General features: G+C 42.8%; 1 protein-coding gene across 6 annotated transcripts in view; it reads right to left on the bottom strand.

Moving 5' to 3' along the window:
• The window catches only part of FTO (FTO alpha-ketoglutarate dependent dioxygenase), a 249,524-nt gene that overhangs the window by 124,525 nt on the left and 102,017 nt on the right, over positions 1 to 22,982 (bottom strand). For 5 of the 6 annotated variants that reach the window (XM_035119015.2, XM_035119018.2, XM_035119024.2 and 2 more), the window contains one exon: positions 17,412 to 17,536. The exons of the other annotated variant lie outside the window; for it this stretch is intronic. In XM_035119015.2, the coding sequence (XP_034974906.2) occupies positions 17,412 to 17,536 (125 nt within the window). The remainder of the gene's footprint in view (positions 1 to 17,411; positions 17,537 to 22,982) is intronic. 6 annotated transcript variants of the gene reach the window in all.

Below are 22,982 nucleotides of genomic sequence, written 5' to 3'. Positions count from 1 at the left end.
CTGCATATAAGTTAAATAAGCAGGGAGACAATATACAAGCTTGTCGTACTCCTTCCCCAATTTTGAACCTGTCAGTTGTTCCATATATGGATATGGAGGCAGAGGTACTAGATACCAACCCCTGGTACAACATCGCCTGAGCCAGATCCTGGTGGTCAGATGCCTCTTCAGTCCCAAATTGGGACTTCCAAAGGCAGTAAAACTTATGCCTCCTGAAGAGCCAGATTCCTCACACCAGGAATGTTATGCATGTGTTCATTGTTATGTACTCATCCCTTATCCTCACTACAACCCTGCGAATTAGGTTAAGCTGAGAAACAGCGAATGATCCATGCTCTCCCATTGAACTTCATGGCTGAGTCAAGATTTGAAGCTGTCTCTCCTTGGTCCTCATCCAACACTGGCTCATTAGGAACACTGGTTGCTAGGAACCAGAGGGTGTGTGTGTGTGGGAGGGGGATTACTTTGTGGTGGGAACAATGGCATGGATCCTAACTTTCCTTTCATGAATGGAGTAGGGCTTTGCTATCCCCTTGCAGAAAGTACCAGGTAAGACTGCAGTGCCCTTGGGAATGATATGGTGATGGGTATGGTGAGAAGATTGCAGGTGGACTGGGGACTTTATCTGGACTGGGGACTTTATCTTGTTGAGGAACAACAAGGCAAAGTTTAAGGAGCACAACAATGGGTAAGGATGGATCTGTTTTTAATGGAACACCCCATTTGGCACAGTTTGAGCATACAGGAACATTTTAACTTCTCTTAATGTAACAACCCAACCTGGCTGTGAATTAAGATATGCTAAGTGCATGTCTCTCCCCCAAAAAAACAATTCTGCTCTATTAACAGTTGCCTTAAGAAATGCTGAAGTGCAATTATCTTAACATCTAATTCATCAAAGGAGGAAAAACAAGGGAAAATACTGATGCTGCAGAGTTGATGAACAGAACCAATTTTATAAAAAGGCAATCTGGAACACCATCCAACCACTTACCCATTCTCTAGCAAGGACCAGAAACTGAAGGTATTTATTTGTGTCTTTCATACACACCTATATATATATATACACACACACACACACACACGTCCCTGGACAAGATATTGGAATATGGTTTGATAAATGATGGAACAGTGTCACCTACAGGCAAGATAAGCAGTTAATAAACCGCCTCCATCCTCAGCCACTTCCCCAAGCTGACAGCTGAATTTAGACTTTATCTATAACCAGGAAAATACATGGCAAAGGAAATGACTAAGATACACCGGGGACACCCCTAGTATAAAATAAAATTACTACTCTTCATGTGTGGCAAATTGTCTTCTTAAGATAAACACACTGTATAGCTAGCGATTAATCCATTATGGGGCGGACAAATTGCTAACCTTTCCTCTCCAGGGCATTTCTTCAAATCAACCTTGACCATGATGGTCAAAAATCATTCTGATTAAAGGGCTAACACGGCAGCTAAAGACAAATTTGGGGGTGTCAAAGGTACACTTATCTCTCCTTAACATCAAGCAGAACGCCTACATAACTCATAAGCTTTGTGGAAATGTTATCCATGAATCTACCAGCCCAGAAACTAAAAATATGTACTGGCCAAGCTTATTATAAGTTTGGGAGCAAAGTTCAGAAAATATATGAAACCAAAACACCCAGCTAGCAATTATTCAATAGCTGTATTTACATTCTGAAAGGAGGTTTTCACTGGGTTACTATGTTCACTAGATTAGTGTAAATCTTCATGAGCATCTTGGATGAAGATGGAGATCCTAATTTGTACAGAGTTATCACCTATCCTAGGATGTCAGGGGAGTGCCAAAGAGCAATGAGTGTGTTCACTGCAGATAATGGCTGTTTCATGTCCACCTTGAGATCCTAGGCACTCAAGGAACGTATGGATAGGCTCAACTATCTTCTGTATGTCTTCTGCTTTCACAATACAAGCCACAAAGGAAGTCCCATTTTGAGCTGGTAACAATAAATACTCATTTGGGCCACCCTAAAGAAGACACATGCAGCAATGTGATCTCTTCCAACTCTTTCTTTAGGGTTGTGTTACAGCATATCCCTTTTTATAAATGGGCATCTGGTGGTCCCGTTTAGTTGTGATAGCAAGGAGGAGGCTAGGAAGGCAAAAGGTTCCCAATACTAGAATTTGTTTTTTGCCAATGTACTCTAGGTTTGTTCTAAGGTTTCAAACTTATTTTGCTTAATGCTTTCTTATAGAACAATATAATTACAAATGAGGGCTACTCTGATTCCTTAGATATTACCCTGCTTTTACCAGTCTTCCATTTTCTTTTGGTTCTTACATCCCTATTCCTTAGTGTTGGTATCTGATATTGTCTCCAGTGTGGTGTAGTGGTTAAGAGCAGTAGACTTGTAATCTGGGGAACTGGGTTCGCGTCTCCGCTTCTCTGAAGTCTCTCAGCCCCACCACCTCACAGGGTGTCTGTTGTGGGGGAGGAGGGGAAAGGAGATTGTTAGCCGCTTTGAGACTCCTTCGGGTAGTGATAAAGCGGGATATCAAATCCAAACTACTACTACTCATGCATGTTCAGTGAGTAGAGACGGAGAGAAAAACTGTTGCATTTTAATGAGAAGCTACCTAAGTTGTGCTTCTTGAACCAAGACACAAATTGAAACAGCTGTCTTTCAAAATTTGCATTTTCCTGAATTTTGTTATTCAGTTCAGCAATCAAACAATATGTACCAAAATGCATATATTCATGAATATAACATACCAAATACCTTACATTAGGGGAAATTGCTTGCAGAAATGTGTACATTAGTCAAAACAGCAGGCAAAAAAAATTGTGTTTATTAGGGAAATTTCTCACTAAAGGGCTGAGAAATTTTCATAAGGATCTTTTCTTAAATAAACATGCACAAATTGTTGAGGAAATGCAGAGAGGTGAATTTAAAGTTTGGAGAAATGAGGAAGTTGCAGAAGCAACATTGACAGATTTGTCTATCTCTACCCATAAGTGAGTCCCAGTGTGATCAGTTTGTTTAGGAATGCAGTCTTACTAGAATTCCACCTCTGAAGCAAAGAATATCTGGGCTCAGCCAAGTGTTGGGAAGCACCACTGCTGAGCTCCCCGAAGAAAGTATGGGTTACAAATGGCTAAATTTGAAGGAGGCCATTCTGAGCCACTGGGTTGTATCCAACTAAGTTTGACTCACGACAGAACAAGTTCTAGTTCATTTCATTTCAATATGTTGAAATGAAACCTATTCATTTCAATAGGTCTACTTCAAGTAGAATTTGGTTGGAATAATATTATTTGCTTTTGCAAAAAACAAAATGTAGACTACCTATAGCAGCAGTAGCCAAAATGGCATCATTATCCATATGTTGGACTCATATTAGCCATACTACTGGTAGTTGAAGCTCATGGGGGCTGTTGTCCAACAATCAGTGTTAGAAACCGAGATATGAAAGCTAGGAGCTAAATGGCACCTTAAACCCAGGTTATGGGTGCAACAACGGAATGTCCAGGCACACTTTTTTATAACAAGAATACAAAGTTGAAAATGTATGAACTGCAGCTGAAATATTATGTTCATTTTTCACATGGTCTAGTCCCTCCCCTGCCCACCCCCCTAATATTCTTAAGAGGGTCTCTTCTCCAGTCTTTAGGGAGTAGCTGGAAGTGGGGAGGCAGAAAAAGGTCCTCCATTACTTCCACTTTGCCGTTTTAATCTGAACCCTTAGGCGCAGTACTGTGCACACTAGAGCTCAGAAACTGCTCGCACTAATAAAATTCCCCGTCGCAAAATGCGCCTAGAACAATGAGAGTTCCAAACACTTCCAACAACATCCAGAAGACATCATGCTCCCTAACCCAATCTACAGAATTGTCTTCAAAGACTGTCTGCAAATGTTAACTAAGAATGGTCTTATGTGGGGTGATTTTACAGATTATCTTTCAGAGCTAGGGGGTACGAGCTGATCCTCAATGGGATGCCAATGTTCTAGGTCCACAAATATTTTAAATTATATGTTCATATTAATTAAAGGTAAAGGGACCCCTGACCGTTAGGTCCAGTCATGAACGACTCTGGGGTTGTGGTGCTCATATCGCTTTATTGGCCGAGGGAGTCGGCGTACAGCTTCCAGGTCATGTGGCCAGCATGACTAAGCGGCTTCTGGTGAACCAGAGCAGCACACGAAAATGCTGTTTACCTTCCCGCCGGAGCGGGACCTATTAATCTACTTGTACTTTGATATGCTTTTGAACTGCTAGGTGGGCAGGAGCAGGGACCAAGCTACAGGAGCTCACCCTGTCACGGGGATTTGAACCACCGACTTTCTGATCGGCAAGCCCTAGGCTCAGTGGTTTAGACCACAGTGCCACCCGCATTATATTAATTAAGTTAAAGCATATTAAGAGGGGGGTGATTTGGAGGTGCACATAATTTTTTTAAAATAATATGATACATAAATCTTGTTTAATAAGTAAATAACATGGGGGAGAAAGTAGAGCGGGTTTGAAGGAAGTGCAGAAAACAGGAAGTGACTTTACATCCACTAAAAAGGGGAGTGGTTTCAAATCCTATTGAAAATAAGTGAATGGTATGCCACAGTATCCCACCCCAATATGAACACCAACCAGCTTGGGTGGGGAAGGAGGGGGCAGATTCCACACCTCTCTCTCTCTCTCTCTCCTTGTCTCCATCTCTTCATCCAGCTACATTATTCGTACCTTCTCTCTCTGCCCTGTACCTTTTGTGTCCTGCCTTTTTAGAGTGTTAAGCTTGTGGACAAGGACCGTCTTGTTCTGATTGCACAAAAGCTGCACAGGGAACCTCTTTAGTGAGGGCACACATGCTCTAAATAAATACATACATTTCATCAATAACTTCATTAAGGTCTTTCACTTCTCAATTTTCCAGGTCCCATCAATGTTGCCTTTGATGGAAGGAGGTGAGGGGAGCGTTACTAACTTCAATCTTAAAGTTAACCCTAAGGGCTAACTCTATGATCACTGGGTGGAAGACTTTTTTTAAAAAAACACACACACAACACAATACAGAACTGCTTTTAGAACTCTGTAACTTATTTTAGGTTTTTTTATAAATAAAAATGAAATTGTTTATTAGAATGTTTGTTTTGTTTTTGTCTTAAAAGATACATCTGTTTGCCACCCTGGGCTCCCAAGGGAGGAAGGGAGAGAGATAAATTTAATAAATAAATAGAATAAAATAATATTTTAGACTGCTCTTTTTCAGCAGCAATCTAGGTAATTTTGCCAGTATTCTAGGGATTTCCTCAAAAATACTCAAAAGCAATACGAAAATAAAAATAAAATCATAACTGGGGGGGGGCAGTATTAGGATGCAAGGTGCCAATGGGACCTAAGAGGAGAAGAAGCATTTCTTCAAAAGGTTACCCCTCTCTGTAGTCATGGCTCTCCAGAAATTCCAATGGGTTATAAAAATGCTGGTCTTCCAATGTCACCTTCTGCCTCCTCCCTCTTCCCTCCTGCAGTTCTCATCTGTTGCTATAAATAATTTTTCAGGGGTCACTGAGATCATTGCTTTAAAAGTAACATCTTAACAGAAAGAACCATTACCCCAGACCAGAGTATGTTGACAACCTAGCTTGCACCAGAGATTTCTTTGGCGGCCGCTTCTTTGTTGAGAGCAGCGACTGCATGTGTGCGTGTGTGTATATATTATTCCAACGGGGAATTAGCTGCGTGCAATTCTAAGCAGAGCACATGTTTGAAAGCATCTTGTTTTTTTATTGTTGTTACTCTTTTAAGGAGATAAAGCAGAAGCACCCTTAAGAAGGGTGTGGTAGGGCTCACACACTATGAATCAGAGACCATACCCACAAATATGTGTGTAAGGGGGAGGGCTTATAGGGAACAGCCCCCCCCCCCTCATCAGGTCGAGTTCCTCTCAGAGCAGTAAGTCCAGTCAGATTACAGGAGTCAGGAAGCAGAGAGGGAGGGACAAGGCTCTAGCAGTGTCAAAGAGCCTCAACACCGAGTATAGAGGGAGGAAGCTGGGCAGGAAATGACGGGAGAGCAGTCAGAAGGACAGCCCTTCCCCCCGATGCCTGAATTGAGGCGCACGGCACCCCGTAGGGCAAGAGGGAAGCGCTGTGGGGTTCCCAAGCTGTTATGTTGGGCGCGAAACAGAAAGAAGCAATTGCGAGGTTCTGACTCAGACTAAGCAGACATGTTTTCCAGACACTTTGCACTGTAAATAGAATGCACAATAAAAAAACCACAGGTGTGGAGCATCATTACTCAAGAGTAGCCGCAAGAACCTCTGACAATGTGTCAGTCGTTTGCATACCAAATAAAAATCCCTACCTTTTATAAAGCTTGTGCTCTTGTTCACCTGGAAGCAAATTTGGCTCATTACGGAATGGGTGGGATACCTGTGCCCCTCCAGATGCTGCCAGGTGACACAGCCCATCATTCCTGTGCTGGCTGGGGCTGATAGGAATAGGAGTCCAGCAATAAGGACCCAGCTGCACTACTCTGGTCCGAACTTCAAAATGGAAAGCGTAATGCTGGTGGTCAACAAAAGAGGTTTAAAGACTGTCTCAAGGCAAATCTTTAAAAATGTAGTATAAACACTGACAACTGGGAAACACTGGCCTGCGAGCGCTCCAGTTGGAGAACAGCCTTTACCAAAGGTGTCATGGGTTTTGAAGAAACTCGATCTCAGGACGCAAGGGAGAAACGTGCTAAGAGGAAGGCACGCTTGGCAAATCCACACCCTGATCAACTCCTGCCCGGAAGGCGTGTGGATCCAGAACTGTGGAAGGACGTGTGGATCCAGAATTGGCCTCCACAGTCACTTACCGACCCCTTGTTAAAACCGTGTTTAGGGAAGACAATCTTACTCGGCTACGAGTGATCGCCAAAGAAGAAGAAAAGATACAGCTAAAGCAATTTCATAGCACTTGGAACAGGGAGATCGCCTTGCCCCATAGATGCCCACTTGACTGCTTCAATCTGCGGAACTGGCACTGTTTGTAAGAAATCTATGTTGTAGTGTGGTAGCACTTACATTTTGAAATGGCATCTCTATTGCTATCAGGCAAGTGCCTTCACTGTATTCTTTCTGGTGTCTGTTAAAAAGAAGTTTTGTTTAGACATGCCTACCCAGATATCCGGAATGCTGATGTGTGTTTTGATCTGTTTTTAGTTTACTGCTGATACTATTTTTTTCTAAATGTTTTAAATTGTTGTAAACCTCTTTGAGTTTTTTTTTTAATTAAAATAAAAACCGGTTCAAGTAGTGTATAAATTTTATGAAATAAAATTAATAAATTAAACAGTCATGGCTCCCCCCAAGAAAAGTATTATGGGAACTGTAGTTTGTTCATGGTGTTGTTTTTAGGAGGAGACCTCTCTTCCCCTCGCAAAGCTGCAATTCTTAGGCCGGTTTTGCAACCAATCCCTCTTCACGGTAAACTCTGAGAATTGTAACTCTGTGAGGGGAATTGGGTGTTTTAACAACTCCCAGCATCCTTAACAAACTACCATTCTCAGGATTCCTTGGGGGAAGCCATGACTGATTGAAGTAGTATGAAACACACACACACACACACACACACACACACACACACACACACACACATATATATATAGGAATGAAACATCCTTGTTACGCAACATACAGTCGTACCTTGGTTGTTGAACTTAATCCATTCTGGGAATCTGTCCAATTCCCAAAATGGTTCGAAAACCAAAGTGCAGCTTCTGATTGGCTGCAGGAGCTTCCAGCACTCAATCAGAAGCCGTGTCAGATGTTTGGCTTCCGAAAAACGTTCACAAACCTGAACACTCACTTCAAGTTTGCGAACGTTTTTCGGAAGATCCTGGTTTGCAGCATTCGAGAGCCAAAACGTCTGAGTACCAAGGCATTTGACAACCAAGGTACGACTGTATAGCACACTAACTAACAAATCAACTAAGATTCAAGCCAGACTAAAGAAAAATGAAAATGGTCATTGGATGTAAAATGTAAAATGATGGGAAGAAACAGGAGACTTGAAAATCCTGCATGCGTTCTGAGGGACAAAGCTTGTCCCTGACTTCCACAGCTTCTAAATGCTTCATCATTTATGAGGGATACCAAGCTGGTCAGCTGAGATCTTTTACTGGATTGGGTTCCATATCCAAGTGCCGGAGTTATCTTGATGGAGAGCTGTGTGACTCAAAAAGGCAGCAACTCCCTTGCCAACAAAGGCTGGCCTCATAAAAGATAACACCTGATCTGACATCCTCTTATACAACACAGGGCCATATATAACTTCAACCTGGTATCTGATTATCCATGCAAGTGGTACAAGGCCACTAGAAGGGCAGATAGTTAGATATTTACACACATAAATAAGTGATCACTTAGATCATCTGGGGAAAATTCTACCCTGCCAAAATATTATAGGGCGGTAATTTTCCACCATTGTGCTTCTACTATGGAATGCCCTTCACTCTGGCACAGCAACCATCAGCTGCTTCAGATGGATTGTAAAGATACATCTTTTTGCCCAGGTTGTCCTTAATCCATAAGATTGGACCCTATTTCTTTGTGTGGATAACTAGATCAATAATAATAATAATAATAAATCAAGCAAAAAGTCCTGAATAGTCTGGGCCAGAAGCTGGGCTTTTTCTTTCATCTGGCACTCGCAGGAACTCAGTTCTGGCACCACTGACATTCTAAGACATTCATTAGCGACACCTAGATCACAGAAGTCATAGAATCGTAGAATTGGAAGGGACCCTGAGGATCAGGTAGTCCAGGCATCCCCAACCTTCGGCCCTCCAGATGTTTTGGGCTACAATTCCCATCATCCCTGACCACTGGTCCTGTTAGCTAGGGATCATGGGACTTGTAGGCCAAAACATATGCATAGCTGCCAAGTTATCCCTTTTTTACAGGGATTTTCCCTTATGCTGAATAGGCTTCCTCGCGAGAAAAGTGAAAACTTGGCAGCTATGCATCTGGAGGGTTGGGGATGCCTGAGGTAGTCCAACCCTTTGCAATGCAGGAATATGCAGCTGCCTCACATGGAGATCGAACCTGAAACTTTGGTATTATCAGCACCATGCTCTAACCAACTGAGCTATCCAGGCTATAAGTCCCTTCTAGAGAAGGCTCACTTATCTCCTTTCTTTAGTCCTCACATCAAAACTTTGCTTATCTATTTGGGGTATGTGAATCTTTTGAGAGGAACACATAAAGCTGTCTTATATTGAGTCAGGCCATTGGTTTATCAAGATCAATATTGTTTACACTGACTGGCAGTAGATCTTGAGGGTTTCGGACAGGTCTCTCCCAGTCCTAGTTGGCGATATTGGGGACTGGAACTGGGATCTTCTGCATGTAAAGCAGATGCTCTACCACTGAGCCACATTATTGAGTTTTAACACTTCAACAGGGCTAATATGGGCACGTGTGAATCGGAACGAAGAATTCATAAAAGGAAACATGAGTTCAGAGTTTGAATGGGGCAGCTGCAATTCTGGTTTGCTAACCTAGATTGTCATATGCACTTCATCCCCCTTTAAAGTTATTATGAAGTGCAACAAAAGCGCCAAAGGCCCTACCAGTTCTGAACACCACCAAGATTATGGGGTCATTTCTTGGGAAGGTGAAAAAATGTAATCCATCTTTGGGACAGTTTAAATCCTCAACGTCTATTTTTTATACACAGTTTCACTTCTTGTGCTCAGTATGTGAGCAGGTTTTATGGAGATTTGCAGTTACGAGGCATAAAGGATGTTCAGGAAAAGGGACCTAAGAAAGTATGGATGGATGGATGTCTTGGAAATCAGAATCCTCGACAAGCAGATTAAAAATAAATATTGGCTATTTCCTTGTTCCCCAGGGAGTTGTTGTGTATTCCCAGTTGCAACACCAATTTGGTACTTGAAAACCAAGCAAGAGTCGCACGCTTTCCTCCTGCACAAACCGGCTGCCTCTGGCAGACACCATTGTTTTTAACAGGCACGATGACAGCTGATACTAATGCCACTTTGTGGGTCAACTGTCAGATGGTGGAGCTAACACTCTGTCTTCACAGATTATACATTTTTCAGTCCTGTGATGTGCTGGGCTTCCGCCATCCTACGCAGCCAGGAAGCCTGACCATTTCAGTTTCCCTCCACTTGCAGAGTCTGAGTGGTAAGAAAAGTGGTGGTGGTGGGGGGGGGGAATGTCACCAAATTACCAGAATTCCAAGCCAGCTCTAACTATCCTTCACGTACTACAACTACCAAAGCTGGTGTAAACAAGGAACACAGTCTGAATTCACGTCATGGATTACAGAGTTTGGAATTCTTGCTGGGAGGAAAGATTGTTGAGGTGTGGAAGGCATGTTGTTCTATGTTAGAGATTCAAAAATAGGGAACTGAAGAAAGAAAGAAAGAAAGAAAGAAAGAAAGAAAGAAAGAAAGAAAGAAAGAAAGAAAGAAGGAGAAGAGAAGGAATCCCATCAGTGCTGATTTTTAGGGTGTATGGTCACATCGTGAGTGGGGAACCTGTTGCCCCCCAGAAGTGGGCTCTAGTAGTGGTAAAACAAGAGCTGCCCAAGGTTCTGCTTGGCCTTGAACTTCTGTAGGAGGTCCCACTCATACTACAAACACCATCCATCTACAGCAAGGAAAGACAATCAGGTGTGTCCCCCTGAAGTTGCTGGACTCCAATTCCCATCATCCCTGACCATTGGTCATGCTGGCTGGGGCTGGTGGAAGTTGGAGTCAAACAACTTCTAGAGGGACACAGGTTCCTTGGTGATATCCCTCCTCTCTCAAGCTCTGGCCATTTCTACAGTCTGCTTGGTTTTGTTTCTCAGAAAAGAGTAGAGTGGGGTGGGGTGTCTTAACTTTCTAGAAGAACTAAGGTAAGAGAGTGACTCAGAAGCTTAAGGAGCCCCCAATCCACCTTGAGATATCTTGTTGGCAAGGTGACCCAAGGCAGGAACCCAAGTTCTTGGCATAATTCACCCTAATTAGCTTCACTATTTGGAACATGCACAATCCTAGCATTTCCACTTTTTTGGGTGCTGAGGGGGTTAGGTATGGAAGAAGAGTCCCTCTCAATCTTACTAGCTGTTAGCAGCCACAAGAAACTGAGAAGTGACAGATATCAGAGGGACAAGGAAATTACTGACAAAATACATTTCCCCCCCTAAATTGAGCATAAAGGCAATTTAATTTAAATCAATGTTACCATTCATATGACACTTTAGCAAACTGCTACAGTAACCAAATCTATAAACTATTTGTCTATTGTGTTAAATTTATTATAAAACATGGGTGGGTATGTGTTTTCGTTTTATTATTTCAACTAGGCAATAACCTCTGATTAATTCCTGTTTGGAATCAATAGTTTGAATCAATTAACATTTTTCCACTGTATAAGATGAATACAAACTATTATTATTATTATTTGCCTTGGGCCATGGTCTTTTATTATCTGTTTTTGTGTTTACGCCAGTGATGCCTAAAAGCCTGGGGATGCCTAAAATGTTCATTGTGCACCAGCATCAAAGTTAGAGAGGCATCTTAACTCCAGAATGTAGAGACTAGTCTTAGATTCAGGTTTTTGAAGAAGCTTGCAAGAGAACTGATAAAGAAGTTTGTTCAAGAACTAGCAAACACTTCACACAGAGACACTCACCTTTATCAGAAGTGTTTTACCAGCAACAACCATTTCAATGAGTTCGAAAATGTTGTGAGGTTTGTCTCCTAAATTAAGAGGTGCATGTGATATCATACTGAATTCTTTTCCATAAGATGTCTTCCTAAGCCACAAATGGAATTAATGCAAAGAAGGGTCTACATGCCTACATAGAGTACACTTTTTAAAAACAGGTAGGTAGCTGTGTTGGTCTGACGCAGTCAAAACAAAATTAAAAAATCCTTCCAGTAGCACCTTAGAGACCAACTAAGTTTGTCATAGGTATGAGCTCATACCTATGACAAACTTAGCTGGTCTCTAAGGTGCTACTGGAAGGATTTTTTTTTAAAACACACACACAGAAATACATTTTATCTTTTTAATATCTATCCACCACACTAACCCCCACTGAGACACATCTTTCATGGTTATGAAAACTCTAAATAGCCCTGGTGCTATATAAATGAATAGCTACAACCAGCATTTTGGCATAAAATATGTACTCTTTAAACAGTTAAACAGCAGAATAATCTGCCCCTTGCCATGTTTGATGAGAAAAGGCAGAGAACCTATTATTGTTGATTAAAAAGCAGTATGGTGAAGACTCAGTCCTCTGCATGCTTACCTGGCTGCAAGACCCATTAAAGTCAATGGAACCTACTTCTCGACGCAGATAGCATAGGATTACACAACTTTCATAAACTAAAGGAGGGATGAGATAGATACTAAACGGCACTTTCCCCTGTCTTCTCTTTGTCTCGTCATGGGTTCATTTCTTCCATGGTCGCCATTAACTCTTAATCTATTCCAGCTCTCCTTATGGGTCATTGATTCTATATGTACCGTGGTTATTTTTAAATGCTTCCCTTTGGTCAAAGGGGGAGAGAGGAGAGGAGAGAGGAGAGGGTGGGGGGAGAGAGTGCTGCCTTGAGCCAGATGGGCGACTTCACACTTCATTTATCAAACCCAATAGACTAGGCTCCATCTCCCCATGCTTGCTTATTGCAGTTAAATTTCCATACAATTTGGTAATAATTTTCATTATCAGACAGTGACCCTAAAATACAACGAGCTTCCTTCCCCCCTCCCCACTTTTTCTTTTTTTTGGGGGGGGGGTGTCTTCATGGCAGGTTTGAAATTCACAGCCGCACTCTTTTAGCTTCCCGACTCTACAGTAGGACGTGAGAAGCTGCCTTTACTTTATTAAGAGAAAGATGACCTCTTGTAAGCAGAGGTCAAGAAGAGGTCAGCTCAAAGGCCTCAAGAAGCTCTTTAACAGCTATAACAATCTGTCCATCAGACCCTATCTCACAGAATAAACAAACGGCAGCCTTTAGGAACCTTTGGTTGATTCTGTTAACACTCTGAGCATATTCACATCCTTCCTCCTTCCCTATTTATATCCTGTTCTTTTTCCTATAACTGCTGTTGCTCTGTGTACTGGGTTGCTAACACACCAAGTCTGCTTTAAAACAACCAACAAACACTGGGCAGCTTGATCCTCTTTAGATCCAGACAGGGATGCTGCCGGACGACTTCCATCCCCCAGAATGCTCTCTGCCCTGCCAGTGCAGAAAATGATCTGAGATGGCCAACTGATTGGATAAGGAACTTTACTAGGATTCAAGGGCTGGGTCTTTCATAAGCGCATTACAAAAACCAAGAGGATTTCTAAGAAATAAAAGACACATATTCAAGAAGATTCTAATCATTATGATGATGATGCATTGCAGATTTAGCCAATTAATATCAGTTCTTGTTCAATTCTATAGGAAACGAAGAGCTACCATTTTAACGCATGAAGTCATCTGCTAAGCCATGGTTTGTTTGATAAACTATGAGTTAACCATGGGTTGTAGCACAGGCAGGCAGGCAAAGAAACCATGGCTTGTTTCTCCAAAGTCTGGCATAGTTTCCCAGCAGCTCTTTTCCCATGCCTTTGCAGTTTGGTGAGCATTTGGTGTTCAGTGCTCAAACAAACCACAGTGAAGGAAAGGTGCTGGATACTCATATAACACCAAACAGTGGTTAAAATAAATTGAAGTTCAAAAGCCAACAACAAACCACATCTTCACATCATGGTTTCTTGGCAGTAAACAAACCACAGTTAAGTGACTGGGCAGGGTTCATGCATAAGACTAAATCAGGGTTTAATAAACCACAGTAAAACAAACCTGGCCTGATAATATGGGCTAAGCAGGTCACTGGCTGCATTTGCATGGAGTTTGCATGGTTTAGTACTACATGGAGAAGCTGCAGCAAACCCAAGTGGAACATTGTGTCTGCCTCTTCCTCCTCCTATGCACCCAGGAGGACTTCTGTGGAAATTCTATACATTTTCAAAGGAAGTTGACTTGTATTGTATGGACAAGTATTCTGGCTTATATCAAACTTCACGGAGTAAAGTTTGCAAACAAGACAACTTCAAACCATGGATTAGAAACTGGCTTGTTTAATTGGGGACCTTCTGTGCAGCGGCATAGCGAGCCGCCGTGACACCCAAGACGGCAAATTGGCATGCACCCGGGGGGGGGGCGTCGCTACGCATGTGTGTTACATAACGACACATGCGTCGTTACATGGTGGGGTATCGCCGCCGCCCCACGCCTCCAAAGCCATGTGCCTCCAGCGCCAAACTCCAGGTAAGAAGCCAGCTTGGCGTTGAGATTCCTGCACTGAAAAGGGTTGGGCTAGAGGACCCACAACTCTACAATTCTCTGAAATCAATCAATCAATCAATCTTGGAGGAGGCAGAGAGAAGGTAAAAGCTGCCCTCAGCACCCAGCTCAAATGACTCCAGCACGTGCAGGACCCCAGCTTGCCAACATCTCCATGGCTTTAGGAGGTTGTGCTACTCTTAACTTCACAGTGTGAAGAATTCAGTCCAACAGAGCCACAATCCCACTACACCACTGGATTCAAGCACTTCCCCAATAGGGGAGCGACCCTTCCATTATAGGAGGCTTTCTCCAGTGGGCCTTTGCCTATGCTGGCTGGGACGTGTGGGAGTTGTAGTCCAACATCTGGAGGGCACCGCATTGGCCAACCCTGCTCTTTAGCAGGCATGGCTAATTGGTGGCTCTCTAGACAATGGAGGACTGCAACCCACGTCTTCCCTGGTCATTGCCCGCACTAGCTGGGGCAGATGGGAGTCAGAGGCCAACAACTTCTGACAGCCCACAAATTAGCTACTCAGGGCTACAGCCATTACTTGAGTGTCAGGACAATATAGGGTGAAAACTCTGGGGAAGAAAAGGAATATGATTTAGTGGGACACACACTTCTCAAATTTCCAGTTTTACATGGGAGCTCACAGCCAAAACTACAGTACTTGTATAAACCCGTTAAATATACACACAGACTTACAGAGTCTCTCCCCCCCCCCCCGCCCAGCTCTGGCTGTTTTCCCTCTGATCTACTTGACCTAAATTTCTCCAAGTTGCATTGTTCATAATATGTCTTCTCTAATGCACAACGTAAGGTAATTAGAGTCATCTGTATTTAACTTCCAGAGAAGGGGAAAAGGAGAGAGAAAAAAATCTATTATCTAATCTGGCTGATCCCCTGATGGCTTGCTGAAAGTAAAATACTATAACCTATTGCCTGGCCTTTGACAAGCGCTAATTATTTCCTGTCGAAGCACATTTTTCTTGTGTAATTCCAAAGTACACAATAGGCTGATCTCTAAAACACAGGGGCTGCTCCTCCAGAGCCTCGGCGGATGTTTTATAACTTTCACCACCCTAGCGAACGCTTGACGGCTACTATCGTCAGCGCCTCCATTCCAGACATCTCTCCAAACCTTTGAAGAGGTAAAAAGTGCGGGGATATGGTAACAGTCTGTTTATGTGGATCATATGGATGGGACATTTTAAGATAGGTCAGTGTGATGAGAAACATCAAATGTGAGTCAGAGGAGAGGGGAAACCGATTACAGTTATTTAATACTCTGGGGGCACTGTCTTTTCTAAGGCTTTCAAGACACCATGCTCTTGAAATTTTCTTTCAGGTGTTTAGTTTTAATGAGGCCTGTGTTTCGTCTGCTGCTAAGTCTCTCCTCACACATGCCCCCTGTTCCTCCCCTTCCCCACTCCACCCTGAAGCCTGCAAAGTACTTACCATTTTTGTTCTAGAAGCTAAATTATGCCTGTTGGCTCCAGCTTCTGACTAAATTGGTAGTTGTAAGGGAAAAGGCCAGAAAACCGTGTAACTAGATTCTTTCCAAGAGGGAGTCCTCTCCCCCTCATCTCCCTACGGTGCTGCTTGGTGATTATTTGTTCTGCTAAATTGATCCACTCACTGAGTTACATTTGTTATGTTTTCTTTAAAATACCCTGACTTTTCCATTTTTAGTTTGTTACATTTCTAACCCACAGCGCTCAGTCTAAACAGAGGAGGTATTCGCTGCTAGGCACAGACCCTATGGAACTGAAGGCGAAACTTCTAAAACCTCAAATCTGGTGGGTGGAACCCAACTGCACCAAGAGACTCAGTGAGAGGAATCCATTTAACTGGTTTGAGGAAACCAACATCTGGTATGGTGTTGTCCCCAGAAAGTGGGCATTTGCCACTAGTTCGAAACACAGATGCACTGGCTCAATTTGAAGTGCTTTTTTTTTTTTTACACAGAAAGCCCAACCCAGCTCCAGACCTCAATTATCTTTCAAAGTGGCTCTCCCATTATGAACCTGTTTGGATTCTTTGGACGTCTTTTGAGGTCCTCCTCTGGGTGCTCCCTATAAAATTTTTTTGGAGGGTAGAAACAAGGCATAGTCCTCCTCCACTGGGGCTCCCAGTTTGTGGAATCCTTTTTCCAGTAAGATCTACCTGATACCATCATTAACATTCTATTGGCACCAAGTAAAAAAACAACAACACCCTTATCACTTCTCCCAGACATTTGACAGAAGATGATGATTTGCTGGATATGTTTTGCTGCTTTCCCCCCTTTTCTTTTTTGCTGTTGTTTTACTGGGTCATATCAGTTTATTTATACACCACATTTCCCACAAATTTGTGCTCAGATCTGTGTACTGTATGCCCCAATCTCCCAGCCATATAATGTTGTCCAAAAGTGTCAAATTCTTGTTTTCATTTTGCTCATGCACAAAAATATATCTACAGTGCATGGCCCAACACACAAATATGTTTTGCAGACAACCATTTGTTTTGAAAATGCAACAGTAGAGGGATGGCCAAATAGGGTAAATTTTCATTTTTTAGGAAAAGGAAGTGAAAGTATCAATCAGTATTTAATAAAATCTCACTTTAAATGCAACAGGCAACCCAAATTAAAGTTTCGGCTGACAACAACCCTGCAGTGTGCCTTTAGTCCCTTCTACCATCACCACCATCAACACATGGTGAGCTAAAGTCAACTGAGAAATAGGCCAAGTTCTTTTGGGGGTGGGAAAAGCAATTGGTGAACTTCAGGTCAGGGATGGGGCAAACATAACCGCATACACAATGCAGCTCTGTAGAAAATAAAAACGTCCCTGCACTTAGAAAACTAGACATCAAGGAGAAGAGTTCTAGCCTTGCTTGGGACATGCCAGCTTTCTACGTCTTTCCAGCTCTCAAAGAGCATTCCATCAAGTGAATCCCCACCACCAGTCTAAAGTAGTACAGGCCAGAAACAGGCTTATCACCTCCTCAACATTGAGGGGGCCTGACCCCTTTAAAACAAAAATGGAAGGGGCTGAGGTGCCGTCAGACCCCTAAAATAGGCACGCCTGCATCACGTCCTCACCTTGCCAGCCAATCCTGCCGTAGCTCCTGACGCTCTTCAAGAATGGACAGGAGGCAGCCGATTCGTTCATTCCTTTGTTCCTCCGCCTGCTCCTCTTTCCTGAATTCACAGAGCAGTAGGCTTGTCTTGGGGAGCAAGGGTGAGGGGTGGGTTGGAAGAAAAGAGAAGGTGGGGGGGGGAGAGAGGCCATAAACATTACAATCCAAAAATAGGAAACAAAGCATAAAATTAATTAAAAAGCCCATAAGCAAATAGAGACAGTAAATCAATGGCCCTTCTTTCTTTTTTTATTACGGTTCCCCAGCTCCCAAATCAATACAGTAAATGATGGTCCAAAATGGCCACCATCTATCTGGTTTTTAATCAAAGTACATGGAATGCAAGGTAAAACATCAAAGCATCGTTGCCCTAAGTAATACCACAGACCAGGCATTCTAGGTGTAATTTTCACATTTTTGCCAGACAGAATTGCTTTTCTTTTCTCCTTCTGTGGGTGAATTGTTATTAGAAAGTGTGCATGCGGCTTGCTCCCTTCCACCCCCACCTCTAATGATTGCGGGCGGAACGTTTTAATTTTTCTTGAACTTCGCCTGTTACAGACAAGAAGAAGTAGAAAATCTCTGTAATGCTGATTTGTATAGAGATTTCCTACTTCTCCTTTTTAACTGCTTCTTATTATTTCCCTCCCTTTGTTAATAAAATGAATCATTCAGCAAAATAATGTTTGCATTGAGAAAGACACAGATATGTCTCTTTTAAGCAATTTTACAGCTATGTAAAATGGTAAGAGAATCTAACATATAAATCACTCTTATGGCCAGATACTATGCATTTTTTTACACAGAACTAAGTCCAGCATAATTCACTGAAGTGCACTCCTTAGTGGGTATGCAGTGGAGACGTGTCTTAGATAGTTGAAAGGAACACTGGAAGCTGCTTAATACAATATCAGACATTGATCCATTTCACTCAGGATTGCCTACACTGACTGGCAGTGGCTCTCCAGGGTTTCAAAGAGGAAGTCTTTCCTTAGCACTACTTGGAGATGCTGGGGATTGAACCTGGGACCTTCTGCATGCAAAGCAAAAGCTCTTAATACTGAGCTTCTTCTATGACCCTTCACCAGTGTGAGTAAATGGACACAGAAGTTGCATGTAGATACTGGAAGCAAAGCATGACAAAGAGATGTTGGGAGCTGTACCTTAACAACATGTGAAAGGTCAAAAGTTCCACACCTGGTCTGCACTGACTGGCAGTGGCTCTCCAGGATTTCAGGCAGTGGTCTTTCCCAGATCTACCTGGAGATGACACTGCCAAATGCCCAAGACCCCATGTTCCCCTGTTCTTGATTACTTGAGAGACCAACAGGTCCGCTAAGTGAGTAAAGGTAAAGGTAAAGGGACCCTGACCGTTAGGTCTAGTCATGGAAGACTCTGGGGTTGCGGTGCTCATCTCGCTTTATTGACCAAGGGAGCCGGCGTACAGCTTCTGGGTCATGTAGCCTGCATGACAAAGCCGCTTCTGGCGAACCAGAGCAGCGCACGGAAATGGCATTTACCTTCCCGCCGGAGCGGTACCTATTTTTCTACTTGCCCTTTGACGTGCTTTCGAACTGCTAGGTGGGCAGGAGCTGGGACTGAACAACAGGAGCTCACCCCATCATGGGGATTTGAAACCGCCGACCTTCCAATCGGCAAGCCCTAGGCTCAGTGGTTTAGATCACAGCGCCACCCGTGTCCCTTGCTAAGGGAGTACCATCTGCTAAATAAAGGAGTTTGAGACTCCCAGGGATCAATTCTTCACTGAGATGGGATAGGGCTTATGGGAGCTGTCCGGGCTTGAACAATCATACAAGGCTCAACTTTGCTCTGGAAGTTGTCAGAACAAGTTGCCTATTTGAAGCAGTCCAAGCAGTCCAAAACCTAGCATCCAACTGACCATTTTGTTTCAAGGGGTGGGGAAACTGAAGGGCCCAGTTTGCATTTAGTGGACTTTTCTGGAATTTTCCCATTTGAAAGGGGGAGAGATGAGGTCAGAAAAAAAACCTGAGTCAAGTTGGGGAAAGTCTCAGTGGGTTTGCCCAACCCCAAGCAAAAGACAATGTAGTAGTAGTAGTAGTAATGCTGTTGTTGTTATATCCCTCTCTCCTACTATCCTTAATTTATTACTAATCCTATTAAGCAATTTCTTAAAAATAAGAATGGTCCATATATTATAATTAACACAAAACCAAAATAGCCATGTCTATAATTAGATGGCTGCACCCAACAGATTCCAATAGACTTTTTTGCTGAAACCGTGGGCAGGATTGAAGCCTAAGAGAAAAAATATGGTTCATTAAAGGGTTTCCAATGTTCATCCCATTTTAGGAACCTGAGTTAAATAAAGGGTTAGAAGGTGAAAAGATGTGCCCTGACAGTGAGAGGTCGAGAGTTCAAGAAATGTGGTCAAAGATGTTATCAACTGGGAAAGCCATTTCCTCAAATCAACACTGATTTTTTTTTAAAGGAATCCATCAAAAAGTTTACTGGTATGACTCCTGTCCCCAGAAGATGGGAGAGTCTTCTTCTGAATGCTTTGGGCGCTATCAAAGAAAGGTCAACTCTGGGTTCTTCGTCCATGTAATGATCTTTAATGACAGATAATTGTCTACAGAAACTTTGTTTTACCCAATGTTGAGTGAAGCCTTCTGATTTGAAAACTGGACTCAGCTTTGGTTCAGGGCACCCCTCTTCTTCCCGCAAGATGTGCTTGGCACACAAGGTCAGCAGAACAAACAAACAAACCCTGCAGGTCTGCTTTATCTCATCAGTCTCTCAGCAGAGACTTTTTGGAGGGTGCTAATGCTTAGGACCTGATGAAGCTATCTTTCCTCTGCTCCCTATGCTGGTGAAAGCACATCCTGAATAGGCCCCAACAGAGATAACAAGACATTGCTTGCTATTGGAAAGTCCCAAGCAGTGTTTTTTAGGATCGTTATTCTCATCAATTAACTTGGTGCCCTGATAAAGCTCTGGCCTCCTGTCACGGCCATTCCATTTCCTGCAGGACAGTGCCATGATTCCACATATTTCATTTCTCTCTGTGTTCTGGAAAACAAATACTCCAGATTTAAACCAAAGCAGAGGAGGCTGTTCCGTTTTCAGAGTCTTGCTTTATTTTGTCAACAAATGAGGTTTTCACCAGGAGATCTAATGCACTCGTTAGTCTTTCCAAAGAGATTAGCAGGATAAACCTCTGAGCCCTTGCTAAGCTCTTCCCACTTCAAGGAAAGCAGTCCAACAGCCAATAATCAATAGCAAAGAGAAATGGCGGTGGGGATAAGACATGTGTTTGCAAGCAGTGAGATTCACCTTCTGCTAATTGTCCAGCTTGTTTTAGTTTTTTTATGGTGGGAAAATGACAGTATCGTGACAAGAGTTGGATGCAACTAAAAGTATAATTTAACTTGAGATCTCGAAGGCATACATGTTGACTAGGACTTGGATGGTGTATATCAATAGTAGCTTGTATATCTCATCGGTATACACAGCATGTAATGGGGCCATGTTGGCAATTGCTATGGTGAAAGTGGCTGGCATGTTTTAAGTTATCACCCAGCAATTTGGACATATTACGCTCAAACACTGGTCCTATTTTGTTTACAGTATGTCATGCTTGATACCCAAGTTTCACTCAACAACTTTTTTGGTGCGGAGGGGGGACCATGTTGAAAAATGGTACTGTGTTTGTGGAGTGGAAGAAAGCAAAGGGAGGAGAGCAGAGACGTGATGAGGAAAGGGGAGGGGGGGGAAAAAGAAATTGTTTATAAAATCCAGCTGCTCAGCCGTTGGCGCCAGAAACTTCTCATCCTGCTACTTTTACGCCTGCAACCCCTTTTACCTCCCCACCCTTCGCCTTGCACAGGTATAGCTAAAATGTTGACTTCAATGCTTCGGAGAGCACTCAACTGATTCTGTAACATGATTAATTGCCGAAGACACGGAGGACCATATGGAACAGGGAACGCATCAAGTAATTCATACTTCTGTATATGATCATTTTGGCCCCTGTTGTTTTAATGTACAGGAAAGAGCTAGTATAGCACAGACCTGGTGTCTTGCCCTTGACAGCCCATTAAGAAATCTCAAAGCACCTAGTTGAAGTTATGCTGTTGGCTTTTCAATAGCAGCCCAATAAAACAGGAGCAAAGCTTTTCCAGCGAGTCTTAAATCTTTCACATATAGTACATTAACCACTGCTGCTAAAAACAACTGGTTTCTTATGATAGGAAATGGGATTTGATTTCTAGCCTCTGCATACTTACCAAAAGCCTTTTTCTGACCTTTGCAGGGTTTACAAAATTGTTGCTTCTCTCCCCACCCCACCCCCACCCAAGCCTTTTTCTTTCCTTTCAGCAATTTTCCAAGGGTTTCTTTTTCTTTTTCCTTCTTGGCTGCGGTGAGCCTAATAGACTTGTTTAAAGCTCAGTACATTCTACTCTTACAGTTGCGATATGCAGCCTATACAATGAAGACAGACTCATGGGAGCTAACAGGCAAGAGATTATTATTAAGAGCTTTCTCCCCCGGAGTCATAGAAATCATGACAACAGGTAAAAACATCAGCTCCCCTCAAAGAACCTATAAAATAAACAAAAATAGAAATGGGGTGGGGGAACTTAATGAAAAATACAAAACGCATACAGGCTTCCTATCAGCTGAAAGGACAAATCATAAGGCTTCGTTAAAGAAACAAGATCAATCTATTAATTTAAGAAGCATGCTTCTCTGGAATTATGTTGCTGGAAGATTGACTTGTCTGGCTGTATCCAACTAAGTCCTACACAGAGTAGACCCCTTGAAATTAATAGGCTTAACAAAGTTAACCATGTCCATTAACGTCAATGGGTCTACTCTGAGTAGGACTCAGATCAGATCTTACTTATTCAGCTACACATGGAGGGTAAAATACTGGGGGTCAAATAAGACCCCACACATCAGGGATTTTTTTTGGGGGGGAGGGGGGAATGAGATGAACTTGGCAATGACTCTAATTTAACCTAAAATGAATTATGGAATTTTAGATTGTTTATTTAAAGCATGGTGATATCACCCTCCAACTCAAAATCTCAAGTGGTTTGCAAAGTTTCCAGAGGGGTGGCCCTATTAATCTGTGATGAAAGCAAAAACAATGAAGAGACTTGGGATACCATGAAGCTTTCATAGAGTGGAGTACAAATAAAACAGCAACAGGTAAGCATAGCAAAGGGAGGGGAAGCACATCAAAAGGTTAGAAGTAAGGTGCTTCAGTCACAAAGGCCTCCCCCGTATTAAGGAATATTATTTGAAAGACAGCATGACAATGGCGTGCTTAACTGTGACCTGGTGCCAGACACCAAGTCCTTGAAGGATGAACCAGACCTACTCCACAGGTCAAGGACCTTGATGAACAGGAAGGGTTCTCCTGGAACCAGTACAGAGGACCCTCCAGAAGAGCCCTCTTGGAGCTCTGAGAGGTGGAGAAGGTGGAGCCACCCTTCAGTCTTCAAAGTGCTGGTGCTGAGAGGTCCAGGCGCAGGCTAAAGCATAA

Source organism: Zootoca vivipara, chromosome 6 (genome assembly GCF_963506605.1).
Source record: "Zootoca vivipara chromosome 6, rZooViv1.1, whole genome shotgun sequence".
NCBI classification, from domain to species: Eukaryota; Metazoa; Chordata; class Lepidosauria; order Squamata; family Lacertidae; genus Zootoca; species Zootoca vivipara.
The sequence above is the reverse complement of the archived record's forward strand: the minus strand, read 5'-3'. Positions and strand labels throughout refer to the sequence as shown.